Genomic DNA, 20,045 nt, shown 5'->3' with positions numbered 1-20,045 from the left:
ATTATTTGTAAATCTGTGAATGTTTTTTTTGTTTTTTTCTGTACCGAAAGGGTCCAATGGCTTTAAGCCTTCTCTGTTGTCCAAAATGGGCAGAAATTAAATAAAATAAGGAAAACAATTGTTTATTCAAAGAAAGTAGTACTGTATAAAACAATCTCTTCATATTTTATTGTTATGAAATAGTTCTTACAAAAAAATTAATGGCAGTTAACATTGGAGTTAACCCAATCAGATACTTTATAAAATAAAAATGTACATAAACAATCAAATCTGATTTTTGAAGGTGGGGTGTAACGTCAGATACAGTCTTGTGATTTCCAATATTAGAGTCCTAATGAAAATTGAACAAATATAAGTCTCTCAAGCTCAGGTTAAAATGAGGATCACATTTAATTCTTGTTCTGTTGCCCTTTCAACATGTTCAAAGATGAAATTCCAGGCCTGCAAAAAGTATAAATTTGTCCCGTTGTCTAATTTTGTTCATAAGACATGGACACAATTGTTAATATTGTCAAAGACCAATCTTCTCAGTGTATCTCAACAAAATGCATAAAATAACAAACCTAATTCCTCATAAGTTCATGAAAAATTACTTCTTTCTCGAAAACTATGTTTCTTCAGAGGGAGCTGTTTCTCACACTGTTTATACTATCAACCTCTCCCCATTACTCATAATCAAAAAAGGTTTTATGCTAATAACTATTTTGAGTAATTACCAATAGTGTCCACTGCCTTTAAACATGATAAAGCTTTGGAAGACTAATGGTTTAAACAATATTTAAATAACAACTCATGTTCACACCGGGCATGGTTAGATTATTTTCATTTCTTTACTTGCAATTTGACTTTTTAAAAAACAGGCCATTTGACATTGCAAGGGTCTTAAATTGATCCACATAAACATTCAGTCAGTGCATAAAAGCATTACATACATGAATTAGCCATTCAAGAAATGAATGGCATTAAGAACAAACAAGTGCAAATATATTAATTCACCAAAACCTCAAATCAAATCAAACTAAAAAAAAAAGCTTTATATTTAAATATCTGAAAACCACTCAATATAAAATAAACTTTTCGTTCAGAATAAAAATACATTTCACACAAATTCGAGTGAAAGGACTTTGGTTTTAAAGCTGAAACAAAATGGCAAGAAAAATATACATATAAATTTATCATTTCTTTCGTGCACTGCAATAAATCATTAGAAAAACTACTTAAGTCAAACAGCAATTATGTAAATTAACTGGCATTATGGCGTAATGTACATCCAGTACCAAATTTTATGGTTCTGCTTGTTTGTGCTTATATGGTAACAGAAAAATCCCACTAAGCGCGAACATATTTTACCGGTTAGCAAGGAGTTTTAGTTTTTGTTCAGCTGGCACAGAAATTGCTCTAACTCTGTACTAGAGAAAGATAATTGTAAGTGCAGAATGCTGCACAAGTTCATATCTGCTGCATTTCCAGCAACTTCCAGCTCATAATACTATGGTAATTTCACAGGAGATTTGTAAACAAAGCAGTCATACTTGTTGGCTCACTTGTACCATGTTAACCAAAGTGGCTAGGTGATTAAGTCTGCAACTCTAATAGGCTTCCAGGTTTGTATGCTTTGTTTTTGAAAGTGCAAGGTCACCAAGACATTTTCTTCTTGGTAAAGGGCACCCTATTAGGAAAATGTAGATTTCAGCGTAGCATTTTTTAGGGCACCGAGGCCACGACCAGGGGGCATGGAGGCAATCACCTTCTTGCCTCAAATATCAGGCCTTGGCTTCTGGGAATCAGTGGAGCCAAAGTTGTGTGGAGTGGGCGTGGTGTGCAGTGGTATTACGTCACAGTTACAGGAACTTTCAAGAAATATTAACTGATCATTCTTGTATCTCTGGAGCGAAAGCTCTTGGTTTCTTGCTGTAGTCCTGGTGTACTTGACCTTTGGCCTTTGCAAGCCACAATTTTCTTTGCAGCGCTTCCATTTGCCCTTCTTTTTCTAATAAATCCTTCTTTTGAATCTGCGATACTTCATTCATGTACCGCTCCGTCTGCTCTCGGGTACGAATCTGGAACTCCTTGTGACTCTTCAATGGATCCTTGACCTCTACAGGGGGGCCCATAAGGATTTTAGTGATGCTTCGGCGGTGTTTCGTTGAGGACTGACTGCCTGGATCGATGCTACTGAGGCCATGCATCAGCATCGGAGGAATGACAACAGGCTGTGTGTGCGAAGTGGTCCAGCCGTGTGAGGTTTTCTTACGGACTGCAGCTGCTGTTTGGGTTGTCAGATCCGGATGGGGAGAAGACGTGAGGATAGCGCTTGCACTGTGACTCCTACGGATAATATCTGGTCTCTTGGCTGAGGGTGCACGGCCGGAGCTCGGCCGAATAAGTACAGACTTTTTAGGCGTTGTTAGTGTTTCTTTTGGAATGCTGGAGGGTGTCATTTTGGAATGTAAACTTATATGAGGCTTCTTGTCAAACTCTTGCGTTTCAAAATAAGTGACGACAGATGCTTCTGAGGGACAGGCAGCTGCAGACTTCCTCCCTGTGTGCCGTCTGTTCTGACTTTCGACTGAAAACTGTGTTAGAGTTGGACTAACAGGGGGACGGCTCTTGTAGTCGATTTCTAAAGCATTTGCTGTTGTATTGTGCACAAGCTGAGAGTTCTTCTTCGAGCTCTCAATACAGTTCATCGTTAGGAAGAGTTTATCCCTAGGCGTTGGTACATTCTTAGTACGTAGATGGGATCTGATTAGAGCTTTGGACTCTGAGAGGGTCATTGCATCATTAGCATTCTGCTTCTGATGACTTCCCCTAACAGGAGCACTGTGTCCGCGCAATGGAAGCTCAAACTTGGCTGTTTTTAAGATCCCACTCTTGGTTGAGAAGGCAGTGGGTGGCCTGGACCCTCCATGGCTCCCAGTTGGCGGTCGAGATAGAGTTGGGCTACCCCTGATGTCTTGTTGTGATTTTGTTCTTCCCACCAAAGACTGAGGAGTGACAGCTCTGGACAAACCCTTCAGTGGCCTCGAAGAGGAGGCTGTTGGTGGCCTGGAAGCAGCAGTTGGTGGCCTTGAAGACCTCATGTAGGACTGAGAATAGTCTACCAATGAACCATCTTTAGTCTTAGGAAGGCCTACATTCCCGAGAGCTTCATCCTTCAAACCCTGTACATTATGATACACACTGCCTTTCAGACTCGATGCAAACGAAACATCCCGAACCTGTTTCTGGATTTTCTTCGCTGTCTCTAACTTCTTGGCGTGTAATGTGCGAGCGCTATGACCAAACTGTGACCCTTGACCTGCTGCTTGGTGATGGCGGATGATTTTGGGATTGCTAGCCCCTGCCCTCTCACTGCGCTTTGCCCTGATGAAGGGGTAGGTGTGTTTTCTGAGCGGAGCATCACCGTAGTGGTTCTTGTACCTAAGAAGCTCAATCTTTTCCTCCTGTTCGTAATCCCATTGGACATCCTCAAAGTTTAAGACAAGAAGATTGTTCACTGTGTGTAAGACGAGCCTGGAATAAAATTAGAGGGTTCCTATTAGTTTAAGGTAATTTCGATGGGCGACTTTGGAACGCTAGGTCATGTAGGTGGCGACAGACTAATACCAGGTACATATACATTGCTTACGTAGTTCTGACATTTGCACACAGAACCCAGATCAGTTGATTTACCTTGTAAGTCTGCTGCCACCTAGGGTCCCAAAAGTCCCCTATAGGTATGATTTCAAACTGTTTACAGTAACGATATGTTTCCCGAATCAACAATTTATTCCTAAAATTCCAAATCTATTGGATAAGTTGAAAAGAAAATCATAAACAAATTCAAAACAGAAATATTTATCACGTTAGCTTTTCCCCTATATGAGAAAGCTCAATTAAAGTGTTTGAGTAACTTTCGTTGGACACAAAACACAATTTCCACAGATTTAAATAACAATACTGGTAAATACGTTGTACATGCTGAAATTATTTTTGTGACATTGTTTTACTCATTTCTCAAAACCTACAGCTACTCAGCTAGTAATATTTCAAGGGAAGCTTTCTACTACCTTCGAACCGTGTTAGTTTAATATCAATTTGTGAAGATTGTGTTTTGTGTTACAAAAAGTACCCAAGCCCTTTAAACCGCACCTTAAAGGGCCTTCTGTGTGCCTAAAACTAATCTATAGTGTGAACAAGAGTACAAACTACGACCTTTAACCTAACTATGACCTCTAGATATAACTGACCTCTCTCCACATGGGTAGATATCTTCTATAGGATCAGATCTGCTGTTACCTCTCATGACCCTAAGGCAGTCACCACTCAACATATTCCAGATGCGTAGTTTACCATCTTCACACCCAGTGATGACTCGTAGATAGGACATCTCTAAACACAAGACCTCTCTGTAGTTATAACCAGAAGAATAGGAAATATGTGAGAAAAGGTGACTGGCCTTGAGTTAAGACACACACTCGTGCCTAGTCTTGGTTCAAAGGCGCTCTACTTGTGTACTCCTGGAATTATAGCGTCCTCTAGTGGGGAGTGGTTCATTGAGTTTTTACAAAAATAGCGATTAGGTTTTCATGACTACATGTACACAACTGGAGCATCTTGGAACCAAGACTACCATATATGCCAAGAGTTTGAACTAAGTGGCTTTAATGTCCAAGATCAAGAAAGCAGAATTAACAAAGGGAATTTTATTTGAAATTTTGGGTTGAACAAAAGAAAAATTTACTAGAGCAAGGAATATTCCCATGATGGGAAGGTCATCTAACAAACAAACAAACAAACAAACAAACAAACAAACAAACAAACAATCAACCAAACAAACAAACAAACAAACAGACCAGCAAATTGATTCTATCACATAACATTTATGCACTAGAAGCCATTTGCGGGTCTGTTTGTAAAATGTCCTAAACTTGATTAAGTCTCTCTAGTTCTTACTTTGGATGTCTTAACGCAGTTACGCATCTCTTATGATCTCCTATTGCACTCCACACCAGTGCATAGCCATCTCTGCTACCTGATACAATGTGCCAATCATCCAACTTCACTGTGGTTATAGGCCCTTGGTGGGTGTGAGGGTTGATAAATCCAAATCGGTTGGTGTTCTTGGGGGACTGGTACAAAGTCTAGGGAGTTAAAACAAAAAAAAATTAACAATGACTGCACGGGCATTGCAACAAGCCTGAAGCTTAATTCTTGTGAGGGAAGGGCAGTTTTTCTAGTTGAGGGAACTTTTTCAAGGGGCAACAAGGTAATTACCAGGATCAAAGGCGTGCCTCCGTTTCCTGTTGCCCACAAAGTATACATAGGACATAAAGTTGAACAAATTAGCATGCCTAATGGGCTAGATTAATGTCAATGGCCATGAGTTTGAACAATTAATAATAATAGGTTTTAGGGCTTTCCTGTTGAGAATCAAAGTGTCTTCCAATTTTCATCAGGCCTCAACCATTAGGCCTCAACCATTAGGCCTCAACCATTAGGCCTCAACCATTAGGCCTCAACCATTAGGCCTCAACCATTAGGCCTCAACCATTAGGCCTCAACCATTAGGCCTCAACCATTAGGCCTCAACCATTAGGCCTCAACCATTAGGCCTCAACCATTAGGCCTCAACCATTAGGCCTCAACCATTAGGCCTCAACCATTAGGCCTCAACCATTAGGCCTCAACCATTAGGCCTCAACCATTAGGCCTCAACCATTAGGCCTCAACCATTAGGCCTCAACCATTAGGCCTCAACCATTAGGCCTCAACCATTAGGCCTCAACCATTAGGCCTCAACCATTAGGCCTCAACCATTAGGCCTCAACCATTAGGCCTCAACCATTAGGCCTCAACCATTAGGCCTCAACCATTGGGCCTCAACCAAGTGAGGACACTGGTCTTTGACAATTACAAAATGTGTACCCTGCCTTTAAGACAGAGTAGTCAAAACAATGTTTCAATCAAAGTACATTTACTGTTACCCAGGGCTTGAACTTCACTCTTGAAGGGGCAAAGAATTTTCCTCTGGAAAGGGGCACCTCTAGGGGGAAAATGTAAATTTTGTATTGAAACCTTGCAAAGGGCACCACAGCAATAACACAGGGCACCACGGCAATTGCTGTAGGTGTTATATGGGTTAATTTGAGGCTGGGTAAACAACACATACCAAACATGACAATAATTTACCTTAATGAGACATGCATCTTTAATGCTCCACACCTTCACACGTCCACCTTCACATCCGCTGACCACTGTATCACCGTGTATGGCCACCGTATTCACCTGGTGTATATGCTTAAATGTCCGCAGACATTTCCCATTGTCAAAATTCCACACTGCAGGGAAAAACAAAATTGTAATTTTCCTGTTTTAGAAATGTTAACTCATATGCTTTTCTCTCATTTAAATTCTTTTAACCGCCTGGGGACGTCAGTCCCCAATTTCATAAAGCTGTTTATAGCAACAAATACTACATAGCAGTTTTCTTCGCTGAGCAAAAAATTAAAGCTAACCTGTTTTCGCTAAGCAAGACTTTCTTGTGCTTACAGGATTTATGAAACTTTACCAAGATGATGCCTCATTGCGCAAAACTTTATCAAACTAAGCCACATGTATGGTGGACATTTACATGTTTCGGAACAGTTTCAGGACATCCTCTTCTGGTTAGGTCTGTTGACCAGCTACATGTAACGTAAAATAGAGCGTCAAAAATATGATGAATCGAGTTGATTTGAGCCTCGTACCTTTGACAACGTTATCCTTGCCTCCTGAGACGACTAGGCTGACTGATCTATCACGAGACATATTAAGGCACAGGATCGTGTCTTGGTGACCATGGAAGATCTTTAGACATCGTCCTGTCTTTACGTCCCAACACCTAAGAAAATCAACAGAAAAATATTAAAGAATTGTTAAATATTTCCAAAGGTTTGCGGGAACACCATGTAATGATAATCTCTAATAGGTTTGGGTGCAGTAAGCAAGGGAAATTAACATAACTTTTAATGTGCTTATGGTTAGCAGCGCTATGAAATTGAAATCGCACAGTATGCACAACATCGGCTGCTAAGCAGCTCTATGAAATTGGTCTCAGGTCACAATAGCACCCTCAAGAGTCCTCTTTCCAATTCTATTAACAGTGTGGTCGTACAATCTTTATTTGTTCATTAACAACTATCTTTCTCAAGAGATTTAAACAAGTTGCTAGGGACTGATTGGCACATGAAAGAGTTTAACAATAATCCTCTTACCTAATACTTGTATCATAGCTACCACTGAGAACATAATCCTTAAGGTCATTGATGTACAAACATCTGATGGACCCGGCATGTCCAGTTATGACCGGCCCTGTATCATGACCGGTCAGAACATCTAGGAATTTCACATGACGATCAAACGATCCGATAGCAACCAGCGAACCGTAGTTATAGGAGACTACCCTGTTAATATCATCCCTGAAAGAATGAAATCGGAGCAAAAAACATTGTTAATTGTATCAAATCAAATCAAATAAATAAAATTTAAAAAATTCCATACAAAACTATAAAAACACAAACAACAAGATTTTACAAAACTGAAAGTGTATGGAGGCATGACCCATTAAATGAAAAGCTTGTAGGCTGGGATGCCTTGTACAAAGCAAAACAAAGACGGATAGTAATAAATGTCATACCAGGCCAGGAACAACGAGCAGGCCACAGCAATGGCCCGTGTTGCCCCTGGTCTTGGCCTTTGTGTCCCTTTAACAAATTTCCCATTAACTTTAAGATTTTATGATGGAAATGCCATTTGCAAAATTAAATTGGCCTTTCTCTTTCAAAGATGAAATTCCAAGCCTGTCATACTTTGGTAATGATCCTGGGGTGGAAATCACAAAGAGTTAAGGCTAGTCTTATCTCGAGTTAGGACGAGTTACTAATCCTAACTTAACTCTTTGTGAAATCGACCCCGGGAAACAAACTGTGTAATTTTTGGTAAGTGAGTGTAAAATTGTTTTTGTCTGAAGTACCCCTCTTGATTACAATTCAATAAAAGTATGTCAACAATTTAGATATGAGAGTTTCTTTGATGTTTTTTGTTGTTCGTTTTGGATCTTCCTGACAACGAAAAGTAAATGCCCACACCAAGCTGACAACAGCCAATTATTCTCTACAAATATTGGTTTAAGGTCTATGATTATGAATTAAACAAATCAACAAACTGTGCTTTAGTTACTAGTCGACAATACTTATTCTAGTTATATTATTTGTGAAATCGGCAGAGCCCAATTTCATTAAAGCATATGAGCACAAAAACTTACTAAGCACAAAAAAACAACTGCTTAGCAAAAAAGGGGTAAACCAGAATACCCAACAGTTACCACTGATGCATTGATACCCTGGTCATTTCTTACTTAGCCAAGAATGCATGCTAAGCTGCTTAACAGTGGGCCCAATTTGCACTGAGTTAATTAGCTTTTGAGAAAGGTTCTCCTGCCCGTGTCGACCTGTCAGACAATTTAGCTTTTTATGCATGAAATTGAAACAAGAACTTACTGATCTGACAGCACCATGACGTTGTAAGCTCCACAATACACATTCCTCTCCTCAATCTGAATATCGTTAGTCACTATACCACTGTATGAACTTCCGATATTAATCTCTGATTTGAAATCTACTTCCATCGGAGGTAGATCTGAAGGAGCTACATTGCGACACTCTCCGACCAGCCGGGGCACTGGGACTGTTAGGTAGTTGGCGAACACTGGATTACCACCCTGTGCAGATGATCCCTAAAGGTAGAGAGAGTAAAGAAATTGGATTACCACTAATCCTCACCGGAGTATGGGTAAAACAAAAAAATTTAAAAAAATCTTTATCCCGATGCAAAATTAACATCTCTGTTATCGTTGCGGTACCCGCTGCCAAAACATAGGATTCAAACTGCCTCTAGTAGCTACCGGGCAACCTCAGTAGTCTAGTTGGTAAGACACTGCTCTAGAATTGCAAGGGTCTTGGGTTCGAATCCCACCCGAGTAACATGCCTGTGATATTTTTTTCACAGGACTCGGGAAAGTACTGAGTATACAGTGCTAACACACATCGGTGTATGGGTAAAAAACCTAAATTAATAAACACTAATCCTGTTTATATCCACACACAGTAAAAGTTTAGGTTTTCCCTGGGACATTTCTCTGGGGTTTTCCTCCCACAACTAAAACTGAAACTTTAGCCGTGTTCCTTTTTTACTTTTCTGTAGAATGACAAAACTAAATCCAATGGGGACGCAAGGTAAACTGCCCTCCCTTTCAGCTTATGCCGACCCTGATGTAAAACTAACAGTCCAACAGAGGTCATAGAAAACTTTCACGCAGCCATGGTAACTTATATGGGCCGCTTTAAGTCAAATGGGAACAGCACTGCAATGCAAACGCATCTTGCTTTTAAACGCTATGCAAACCTCGGAAGAAAACGGCTTTTGTCTTCTCTCCTCGGTACTCTTGGCTGTTATAGTGATTAAGTTCACTTTTCCGAGAGTCCTTGGAAAGAGAGTCCATTAATTAAAGGAAACAAAAAACCAAAAACATTTAGGTCAAGTTCAAGAGCCATCAAAAACCTGGACCAACCTGCATGAGCATAACCTCTTCCCATAGCAGCTGCCTCATCCTTAGATCTTCCTCCACTTCCTTAGCGATATGCGCCCAGTGACGGCTAACATTCATACAGTTCACCAGGTCCCCATACTCCAAATAACTTAAGATGTTCTTAGACAGATGAACGGGAAGCTCTCGGACAAAGTCTCGATGATGCCAAATCCCTCCCAGGGCCGACTGAGACGTTGGCATGATGCAGAGCGTCGGGTCGATGGAAGACATCTCAAAGGACTCAATGGTAAGTCTATCTTCTCCATCTTCAACAACAATGTGGGAGGAGTCAAGATACTCCGACGAATCAGACTGACAGGTTATAGATGTTGAATATTCATGACCTGCTGTTCGAAGGAGCTCGTTTTCAGGGTAGGCTTCTGAGCGGTAGGAGTAGACAGTGTCGGCAAGGGACGCTCTTTCGTAATCTGAATAAACAAGACGAAGAAAGATAAGATTGTTGTTGGCCATTACTGTTAAATAATGTAGATGGAAGAACAAATATGAGCCAGACATAATGAAACTGTTATCGATGACTCTCAGATAATGAAGTCATTTAATTATTTACTTTATACCTTAATGTACTTTAATGAAGACACATTCAAAAACTTGTTCCTTTGAAAAATCCTAAATGCATGGAGACTGTTGATGGCTCCATAGGTCAAACTTCAGTTGTTACAAGATTTAGCCTTTCAGAAAGACTCTGCTGGGGTCAAAACGTCAGGCCATTAACTATTTTTCAAATTTAAAAATTAGGTCCTTTTGGTTTGTAAGCAGTTTGTAAAAGCTTAGTTTGTCAAATTTTCATGCATTTCATTATGCGATTCAAACGACTCGGTTTTGAAGAAGATGAAATGCACAGTAAACATCTGAAATAATCAAATGAAATCAACAAGCTGTTTGCATTTAAAGTAGGGACCCCTTAAAAAAATCAGTAAGTTTCATTGCTGAATATGAAATCCAAACTTGCTGGCAAATTAAGCTGTTCTTCTTCAAAACACAATCAGCAGTTTGTTTGTACTGTCAACTTTTGTTATAAAGAGGTTTTCCTTATAAAGAGGTTTTCCTTATAAAGAATTCATTAAGAAGTGATGATTCTCATTTCTGCTTTGTGTTTCTTTGTTTTGCTGTCCTCTAATAACAATGTTCTTTTATATGAGGTACAACTTTGCCAGAGTCCAAATGGGCTTGTTATAACGAGAGTTGACTAAAGTAGGGACGCCAAAAACTTGAGAAAGTTTTATCGATGAAATCCAAAAAACAGCACTGTTGCCATCAAGCCATTTGATGTTTTTTCAAAACAGAAAGTTTCTGGTTGCAATCATATAAAATGTACGCACTTAAGGATAACAAACAGAGAACTAAATACCTTGCAACCCGATCAAATACAAAACCAGGGGCATAAGAAGTTTTTCTATGGCACTGCTAATGCACTAGGGATTATCGAGTCTACATGAATCAATTACCCACTGATCCATCTGCAAACAGATCGCATTAATGGCAAATATTTTCCACGGTTGACTGAAACAAGTTGTGTTGATAAAACAGCGGTTTGGATGAGCAAGAAGGAATTCTTGAGTTGACCTTTTATTTGCATGGGGTAAATAGACTGTCTAGCGCGGTGAGTGAAGAGGACAATGGGGTTGGGTTGTGGGTCTTGGGATTGAATCAATAAGAAGACTCTGCCAGTAACTTGTGGCTATCAGTGTTGTAGCCAGCTGGCTGTAGCCATGGTGGGTGGTGCTGGGTGGACCTGCCATGAACAACCAAATTTCACCCAGCACTCTGAGTAAAAATACACTGAGCTGTCAAGCACAGATTTCCTCCAGATAGCACCTCAGTAATGACTGTGCGATATATCTAAACATGAATGATTTTGCTTTTAAAACCCCTTGCCCTTGATGGACTAAATAGGATTTAGAACTCACTGCTAAAACTAATCTAGCTACAAATGGTTGTTACTGATCTGGGCCCAATTTCAAAAAGCTGTTAAGCAGCAAATAGTGCTTTCAAGACAAACTTCTTTGATGATCAATATTTGAGTGGGGTACTAGTCACAACAAAATGTATGTAAACTTGATGTAATTTTGGCTCGTGGTCACCTGTTCCTCTGTTTAAAAGCAACTTTTCTGTGCTTTAGCAAGTTTTTGTGCTTACAGGCTATTATGATTGGGCACTGGGCCCAATTTCATGGTTCTGCTTACCACTAAATTCTACGCTAACGGTCACCATTCTCCAGTTACTGTGCAAGTGATGAATTTCTGCACTAGCTGTACAAGCGCAAAATGCTTAAAGTATTAGTTACATGGAGTTTGCAAAACGCACCCAAGCTAAAATTCCTTACAATACATCTATTTGTAAACTGCATTAAAAGTTAAACAACTCAAGATGGAGAAAACAATGACTTGAGAATATTTTCGAAAGGCAAAACAAATTCAATGAAGCTTATTTTTTTTAAATTTACTTATATCGTAAAAGGGTAGGGGTAATGGCAGGGAATTTTCACGGCACACATTTTTATATGAAAATACCTTCATGAACGTAACCCTCAGCAGCTCTTTGTTCTGCGGCCAACATCGTCCGAGCCAACGTTCCAATACTGTACAACAACTCTCCATTACACATCTGTAGCACACCCAATAAATAGTTAGTTTTACTCCAGTATCGAGCATCTTTAAACCAGAGCCAACATTCGGTCACTCTCTGCTCGGTTTCTGAGTTCCATAACGCCCGGTTGTCCCCCGTGCTGGCGCCATCTCCAGCGACGCTAGGGTTCGTCCGGGATCGGGCATATGTGAAGTCCTTCCCAATGAGAGGACGGAGTAGATTTGCAATGTAGCTCAGGAGGTTGATGCTGTGAAAGCGTCGGATCATACCCAGCATGAAATTCTTTCTCGTCTTCTCTCCGGCGCGTAGGAACCACTGACGTGTCTTAGTGAGATGGTTGCGTATCCGACAGCTCTCGCATTTGTCGCACGTTGTTGTGATCGTGCCATTTTCACAGCGGAGATCGGGGGCTTTCCCCAAGTTATACTCAAATTCTTCCACATGTTCGGACGGATGTTTCATGATGGTTGAATGTGACTCCTAGAACTCATCAAGATATCCAGCAGTATCCATGTTTGATGGCGTCTTCAATGTTCCTGAATCTGCACTGAAGACAAAAACATAATATAAATGTTCACTACTGGTACTTTATTTTAAATGTTCAATATCAGAGTTTAACTTTTAATATCAGACAATGTCATTGCCAGGGCTCAAGTCCTTAGCACTGGCCTTTAATTAATGGCTAAACTACAATAGACATGTACTTTAGCCTTAAGTACATGTCTAGTGTTGTAACTACTACTTCTAGAACTATGCAGCTCGTATAGCGGAACGACTTTTAGCGGTACAAATCTCAATAGTTCTTCTAGGAATAGGCAACTAAAACATGTTCATGTCTTCCATTCTTAATGTAGCAATAAATTTCAAATCAGTAGATATTATTTGTCGAATGAACAGGTTGTGATTGCTTCCATAATGTGTATACTATAACATTACAATCTTGACAAAACATTATTTAAAATCTGGGCTACATTAGAACTTCCTGAAATGCAGGAAAGCAGCTAGACAGCGACAGTTGCGTTAGCCCTGGTGGTAGGACATCAGTGCAACGGAGGAGTCCAACCTGGGATACATGAACAGTGGCCTAACTTTCAAAAAGCTACATGTAAAACACAAGCCTGTGCTACTACCCTTGCCCTGGTAGACATCAACAAAACACAAAAAATAACTCAATATCATATGGCGGGTTTCCGCATACACGACTTCAACTTTTTACAATTCTTTTACTGACTTCCATTCCAAAAGTTTCACATCATCATACAGCCATCAGGCCTGCTTTCAAAGTATTGTAAAGTAAGGAAATGCAGGGCCCTTTTTGAATTTGATTACTGGTTTTACTATTTAGAAAAGAAAACAATTTAGTTGCATTTAATGTAACTGTTTCATGTTCTAAGTCTTCTTGTTTAGCCTCTCCTCTCAGCTCAGTCTCACGACAGTTCATATGATATTGTGACTTGAGAAAATTCATTGAATTTAAGTTAAAGTTAAAGTTAAACTTCTTTGTTTTATTTTTGATAATGATAGTCAGGTTTGCAAGTGATTTAGTAAGGAAATTTAATTATTAATAACTTACAATCCAGGCTCAGTTACTTGATTGCTCGACATTCTTCGACGGTCTGTTGACACTTGGGCATGTTGATCATCATCAATAAGTAACGAAGCCATACATCATGTCGCCTGCACATCAAAAAATAGAATGGGGACAAACATAGGATCCCCCGGCGCGGCTGCTGTCCTCACATACACACACATGAGTGATTTGCAGTCGCCACGGAGACATTCGACGCTAAGCAGCTCAGCTCTATATCAGCGCTAAATCAATGTCAACCACTGACATTATAGCCCGCCCTCTTGTGACAAGGAAAGAGCTGATTATATACTAAACTTCATCTAGTCCCTCTAGTGTAACAATACTGGCTTGGCCTAGTTTTTATCCATGATACAACAAAAATGAATAGAAAATGGCCTCATGTTTGCCTGCTAGAGTTGAAACATCGCAATAAAAATAAATTAACCAAAATTAACTTTAATTAAATAAGAAATGTCTAAGGTTTACCTGGGCACCCTGCTGCACCAAGACCTCCCAGATCATTTCTGTATATTATGGTTACTTACTAAAACTTTTGTTCTCAACAAGTTTTCTTTAATGTTAATTTCCCTCTTTGAGATCTTTTTCAAAAAAAGTCTGGTTTTTCTCGGTGTCCTTTTTTCCCCCTTACATTATTTCTCATCCTGTTAATATAATATGTCATTTCCCTATGTAACTTTTCTTCCCCTGTATAATAACTAAAAGTGGACATCTTTGGAAGAAGGCGAAGGCAAAGACAAATATCAATTTTCTTCTTGGATGTTCAGAACGCCCTATCATGATTCTCCCTACTCAGACAAACAGCCTCTCAGTGCCTTATTCCTCGTAAAATTGTGTCAGAATTGGAGTGATGGGTAATAATAACTAGTTCTTGCATGGCGCACTTCACTTTCAAGACACTTCACGGTTCTGCCTCGGCCCAATGTACCTCCGAAACATGCTGTTGAACCCCGGTCCGTAAGACCAGGTCTGAAGACATCAGGCAACGGGTTCTTTGATCCTCGTACCTGCTTGGCCAGCTACGGGGACGGGGCCTTTTCCTGTATTGCCAAACGGCTCTGGAACAGCTAACCTGTTCACATCATAGAAACACACAACATCTCACTCTTCCAGTGGCATCTTAAAACATATACTTTCCAGCAGGCCTTTTCATAAACTTGGGTTTTTTCTTCCTTTCAGACCAGCGCCTTTGAATGTTCTCACATATAAAGCGCGTCGTATAAGTGCTGTGTTACTATTATTATTATAACGTCTCAATGCTCTTTACATTCGTGCCCTGTTCATTGGGCCAATGAAAATCCCTTTCATCGTTCTCAGCTCCCTGGAGCTCCTGTTCCTTTTTTATACACAATATCAACCTCTACCCTCACAGGCACCCATTTATACACCTGGGTGAAGAGAAGCAATTATGGTAAAGCATCTTACTCAAGAGCACAAGTGTCATGACAGGGATTCGTACCCACACACGGATGACTTAACCACCATGAGTTGGATGCTCTAAATTACTCGGCCATGACATCATACATCAGAGGTTTTAGAACATAGGGGTGTCCGAATATAGAGCAGTCATTGTATAAATTAGGGACAAACACTTGAGATAGTCCAACACAGTTCACCTTCTGTATATCTCTTTAATGCAAACTGTTTTTTTTCTTCATAATACAGATTGTTTTAATGCATTTAACTGTATTATAAACATACAAAAAACATCAATAAAACAAGATTAAGTAACACCTTAGCTTCGCTTGTAACTCCATAAATAAAAGACATGTTTTGATTCTTATATGATTGTGATAAAAGAAAGTTCTTTACATACACCCAGCTAGGGTTGATATCAAGTAACCCCAATGGGTCTACAAGTTTATCCTGTTTGGACTCCTTTGCTCTTGATGAGAATATAAATGATACTGAATCAGAAAGGCCATAGGGGCCAATGACATCTGCGCCCAACTTCATAGCTCTGCTTACTGTAAACAAAGATTCGTCGCTGACACTGGTTTAGCGGAGAGTTTTGGCGCTTGTCGTGCAAGTGGAGAATGGTGATCCTTAGCGCAGCATTCAGCGGTTAGCAGAGCTATGAAATTGGGCCTTGTTCCCAGGTCAGAAGAAATCCTGTTGACAATATCTCAGTCAAAAGTCTTCATGAAACATAGTCTTGGCCCAAGACGTCAGTGATGGATAGTGGATAGTGTACTGCACTCAGTTGCAAACCATATCAGCGTGCCCTCTTAAATAATGCGGCGCGCTAGAGCGATTTACAACCGTCTTGGGCCAAGACTACTATAAACATTGATGATATGACAAACAATTGGCATCTTAACTTTCACTTTCTTCAAGCCTCCCAAGGTATTTCAAATATCCAATGAGGTAGAACTTTGACTTCTATTAGAAAAAACAGTTGGGGCAGTTTATGTGACGGCAATCTCTATGTCAGCTTTATTAAGCCAAGTAAATAAAATAAAACCACCTGATCGGCCTTCTTTTTCTCTCTTTTTTTTAAAGAGGATGAGGGTGGCTTTCTTTTTAAACTTGTTTTTTTTTTTTCATGTAGGAAATAGATAGAGCCAGACTTAACATTTGCTGGCTTTGCAGAAGTAAGAATATGGGTGAATTAAACTAGTCATCAAAAGAATGATGCATTGATAAAGGGAAGGTACATGAACAATTTAGTTAATTTCTTTGCTGACAAATCCTTGAGTGGTGCACCAGCTGCAACAATGTCAACTTTATGGCATCTTGGCTGGTACCCAGTTTCTGATAAGCAGCATTTGTCTGTGCTTAGCATACTTGGATGCTTACAGGCTTCATGAAATTGGGCCAAGGCAGATGTAAACATAAGTACATGTATGAATGACAACAAAAGCCCTTAGTCTCATCAACCAGAATTTTAAAAAGCACTAAAATTCTCGTGGATCTTATCAATAATCAACGAAAATTAAAACACCATTTTGTCCAAATTTTGGGGATAGAGGAAGATAGTGATTATTGGAGAAGCATTCTTGATTGAGGTATAATAATTTCTTGATCGGTACCTGTCACTCCAGACTGAGGGCTGTATAAATGGGCTTTGATCAGGAACCAGTGGAGGTACATAAATGTATTAGTACCCCCGATGGGGGTAAACCCACGAGTCCTGATCCAGAAAACCTACTTTCAATAAAACATGTATACCACACTTTCCTTATCAGGACCTAAAAACACCCCAATGGGTACCTTAAATTCCCGATAAGGGTAAAGGTATTTCAAAGCACCCCAATATGTAAACCCTATGCAAAATGCGCAACTTACTTGTACACGCGACCTCCATTTTGGGTGTCAAGCATCAAGCATTTCTGTCTCTTTGAGGGAGTCACTTCCTTTTGTGCACGTTTTGACACCCGAAATGACAGACAGGCGATGCGCGTGTATGTGCGCTGCATTATGCATAGGGTCTATTGGTGCCTTCAACTCCCGATGCGGGTAAACAGTATACCCCGTTAATATGGCACTTCTCTCTCTGTGTTCTACCCCTATGTACACTACCATGTAAAACATATTATGGCACGTACACATAATCTGCATCAACAAACAAAACCACAAACACCACTTATTGTTTACAACAATCATTAAATATACACCGCTCTTCATTTATAAGTATTCTTTTTTTTCTTCTTTCTTTTCTTACAAGTACCTAAAAGAAAGTTTCTAACTGTAAAAGAAATATAAAAAAACACTCTGATGCCACAGTTTTTTCAAGGGACAGTTTTCTGTGCAAAGTCCAAACCTATCTAAACCTGACTACGATAGGCAGTAAACTTTCAGAACTTAAAGAAAACCTTTTTTTGTTTAAACATGAAGCCTTACTGATTTCCGAACCAGTACTCAAGGGTCCAGTTGAACAAACTGTCTGATTTGCAACATTCTGGTGCATTTTTTGAAGGGTGAAAATTTTGTAAAGCAAGGGCTCAAAAAAGGAACTTGCACGATCTCTGTCAATTGTTATCTTTTATGAAGAAAACAAATCTGATACTTTGAAAGTCCCATTTAGCTTGTACATGTAGATTCACCATTGGAGGCCTGAAATTACATGAAATCCGCAGAGGAGGCACAGAGGCAACGATATACATTGCCTTTGTCTTGGCCACTGTGCCCCTAAAAAAGGTTTTCTGTCATAGGTTTATGGTTTTCAAATGAAAATGCTCTTTGCATTTCCTTGCCACCTCGTAAGATAAAATTGTAGGCCTGCCATCTGAAATCAATCATTGGTTGCATCTTTTTTATTCACAACAAGCAGAGAGAGTCAGAATCTGTCAGAATCTGATCCAGCGCAATTTCTTTCGACAGGCTCAAACAGACATTTTGAAGCTAATTTAAATACTTCTATAAAACTAGCCTTGCTCAAGGCAGTCGCATTATTTACTCTGAAAAAGACGCTGTTGTAAACCCACCCGTATACACTGTGCGTAGTGTGTTTAATCACACCGCACGACCCACCCGTATACACCGTCAGATTGCCCAACACCCGCTATAGGACTACTGTGCACAAGTCATCCGCACTCGTACCACTATATCCGCATGCGGAGGCCTCTGCATAGGGCGTCGTGTCGTGTGATGTGATTACACACATTACGCATAGTGTACACGGGTGGGTTTTTACAGCGGCAGTCTTTTTCTAAGTGAATAATTTGACTGCCTTTGGAAGGGAAGAGGAGGAGGTCAGCTTAAATACTTGCATTTCTTTGGCTGGCATAAGAAAGTTGCTTTTGTAAACATGCATGTAAATGCAACAACAATGGAAGTTAACACAAAATAACAAGAAATAACTTCAGGGGGAAAACAAATTGTCAATAATAAAATCTTCAACAATGGCCAAGTTCAAGCGGCGACCATTTGTCAACCACTAGTCAATATTCCATGGATACCTACGCATGCAATACCCTGGGTACCAGGCAAAATCGCTCAATGGTCGATTTAAGTCCCTCGCTTGAACCTGGCTTAAGTTGTTAGACTTTTCAAGATGTGTGTTCACAAGGTTCACTACATTTTTTATAGAAAAAATTGTTGTGAATCGTTGACTCCTCAAACCATTAAGGTCAGATCAGTCATCAGGTACTTTGTGTTGAAATTGGAAATGAAATGCAACCTGGGCATTGCTTGCTGTTGGCACTAAATCAAATCACACCTCAGAAAGTCTGCTGCTAAAATGTACTCTGCTATGACTGACTCTACCAGCAACAAAATAAATATAAAATAAAACGTAAAAAAAACCATAACCACACACACAGGAAAGCTAACAGTTATTCACAGATCTAGAATAGATTAAATGTGACAAATCATTTTTTCTTTTTAAAACTTTTCATGAAACACTGTTTGAAAAAATGAAGACATTAAACAACTTTTTTTACAAGTTTTATGAACAAGGCTATCAGTAGGGACCACTTCCCAAACTCAATGCATTGAAGCCCATCACGACAGAGTACCAGTGAAAAAGGATATCCTGTTCTTAAATACAGCTTACTGACCCCGCAGGGTGGGCCAACAGTAACTGACCCCACATCAAGGTCAACTCTTACAGCCTGGAGGTCAGCGAAAGGTTAAAGGTTAAAGGTTCAAGTCTCTGGCAGACATCATCAACTCCGAGCTTGGCACCAGGTCAACGCGTTGAAATACTGTACAAAGTTTTATCCTCTGGTCACTGTGTATCACGTCAAGTCCTTCATTTTCACAACTTTGTCCTGAAAATAAAGGGAAACAAGAGTGTGAATTAAAAAAAAAGACAATATTGAAAACCTTGAGGGCAATTCTTGAAAACAATACAGTATCAGTCTTCACGATTCCAAATTTATTAAGTGCTATATAAATCAAAAATATTATTATTATTGAAAAGTATGCACAAAGATCCACTTTTGGTATAGACACAAAAACATGAAAGCAGAATTTCAGAACAACAAATATAAAAGCCTAAAAACAAAAACAACCAAAAGGGTATAGACCTACAGGTGTACCTCCCCCTGGGTTGTGTCCCCGCATGTTTGAAGAACCCAAATGCAAAACTTGGTGGGGGGGGGGGGGGTTGGCTTTAGGAAGTTAGGATTGACCTACTAACCATCAGAATCCAATGACAGATTTTGAGTGACTCTGTTGGACTGGGTACCACAGCCAAAGTGATCAAGGTCAAGGTGGTATAGATCTGTTAATGGTCATGGTCATAGATCCATTAATCTCTTTTATAAGTAGGGGAATTGTGTGGTTCTAGGAAAA

The 20,045-nt window shown here is 39.8% G+C and overlaps 2 protein-coding genes across 3 annotated transcripts in view; both read right to left on the bottom strand.

Annotated features, from left to right (window-relative positions):
* Positions 1-157: 157 nt before the first annotated feature.
* On the bottom strand, positions 158-13,978 carry LOC139944412 (F-box and WD repeat domain containing protein 10B-like). 2 transcript variants are annotated; one of them, XM_071941425.1, is made up of 10 exons: positions 13,791-13,978; positions 12,142-12,764; positions 9,593-10,038; positions 8,523-8,758; positions 7,239-7,442; positions 6,732-6,865; positions 6,175-6,323; positions 4,939-5,126; positions 4,233-4,391; positions 158-3,516 (listed from the first exon to the last, which is right to left on the bottom strand). In XM_071941425.1, the coding sequence occupies exons 2-10, from the start codon at positions 12,677-12,679 to the stop codon at positions 1,872-1,874; spliced, it is 3,699 nt and encodes a 1,232-aa protein (XP_071797526.1). In that variant the 5' UTR covers positions 12,680-12,764; positions 13,791-13,978; the 3' UTR covers positions 158-1,871. The 2 variants fall into 2 exon arrangements, with proteins under 2 accessions (XP_071797526.1, XP_071797527.1); XM_071941426.1 differs by having other exon boundaries at positions 12,142-12,759.
* A 1,430-nt stretch (positions 13,979-15,408) lies between these two features.
* LOC139943976 (uncharacterized) overlaps positions 15,409-20,045 on the bottom strand; it is a 33,861-nt gene continuing 29,224 nt past the window's right edge. Inside the window, exon 6 of the mRNA XM_071940898.1 lies at positions 15,409-19,519. Within this exon, the coding sequence (XP_071796999.1) occupies positions 19,487-19,519 (33 nt within the window). The 3' untranslated portion in view covers positions 15,409-19,486. The remainder of the gene's footprint in view (positions 19,520-20,045) is intronic.

The sequence above is a fragment of the Asterias amurensis genome, chromosome 11 (assembly GCF_032118995.1).
Source record: "Asterias amurensis chromosome 11, ASM3211899v1".
In the NCBI taxonomy this organism is placed as follows: Eukaryota; Metazoa; Echinodermata; class Asteroidea; order Forcipulatida; family Asteriidae; genus Asterias; species Asterias amurensis.
Note: the sequence above shows the minus strand (reverse complement) of the source record. Positions and strands in the feature narration are given on the sequence as shown.

Excerpts from the sequence above, each read along its gene's own strand:
- LOC139944412 (XM_071941425.1), bottom strand. The coding sequence starts at position 12,679 with ATGAAACATCCGTCCGAACATGTGGAAGAATTTGAGTATAACTTGGGG. Across the intron at positions 5,127-6,174 it reads AAGATGCATGTCTCATTAAG|ACTTTGTACCAGTCCCCCAA; the intron begins GTAAATTATTGT and ends TTAACTCCCTAG. Across the intron at positions 3,517-4,232 it reads ATCTACCCATGTGGAGAGAG|GCTCGTCTTACACACAGTGA; the intron begins GTCAGTTATATC and ends ATTTTATTCCAG.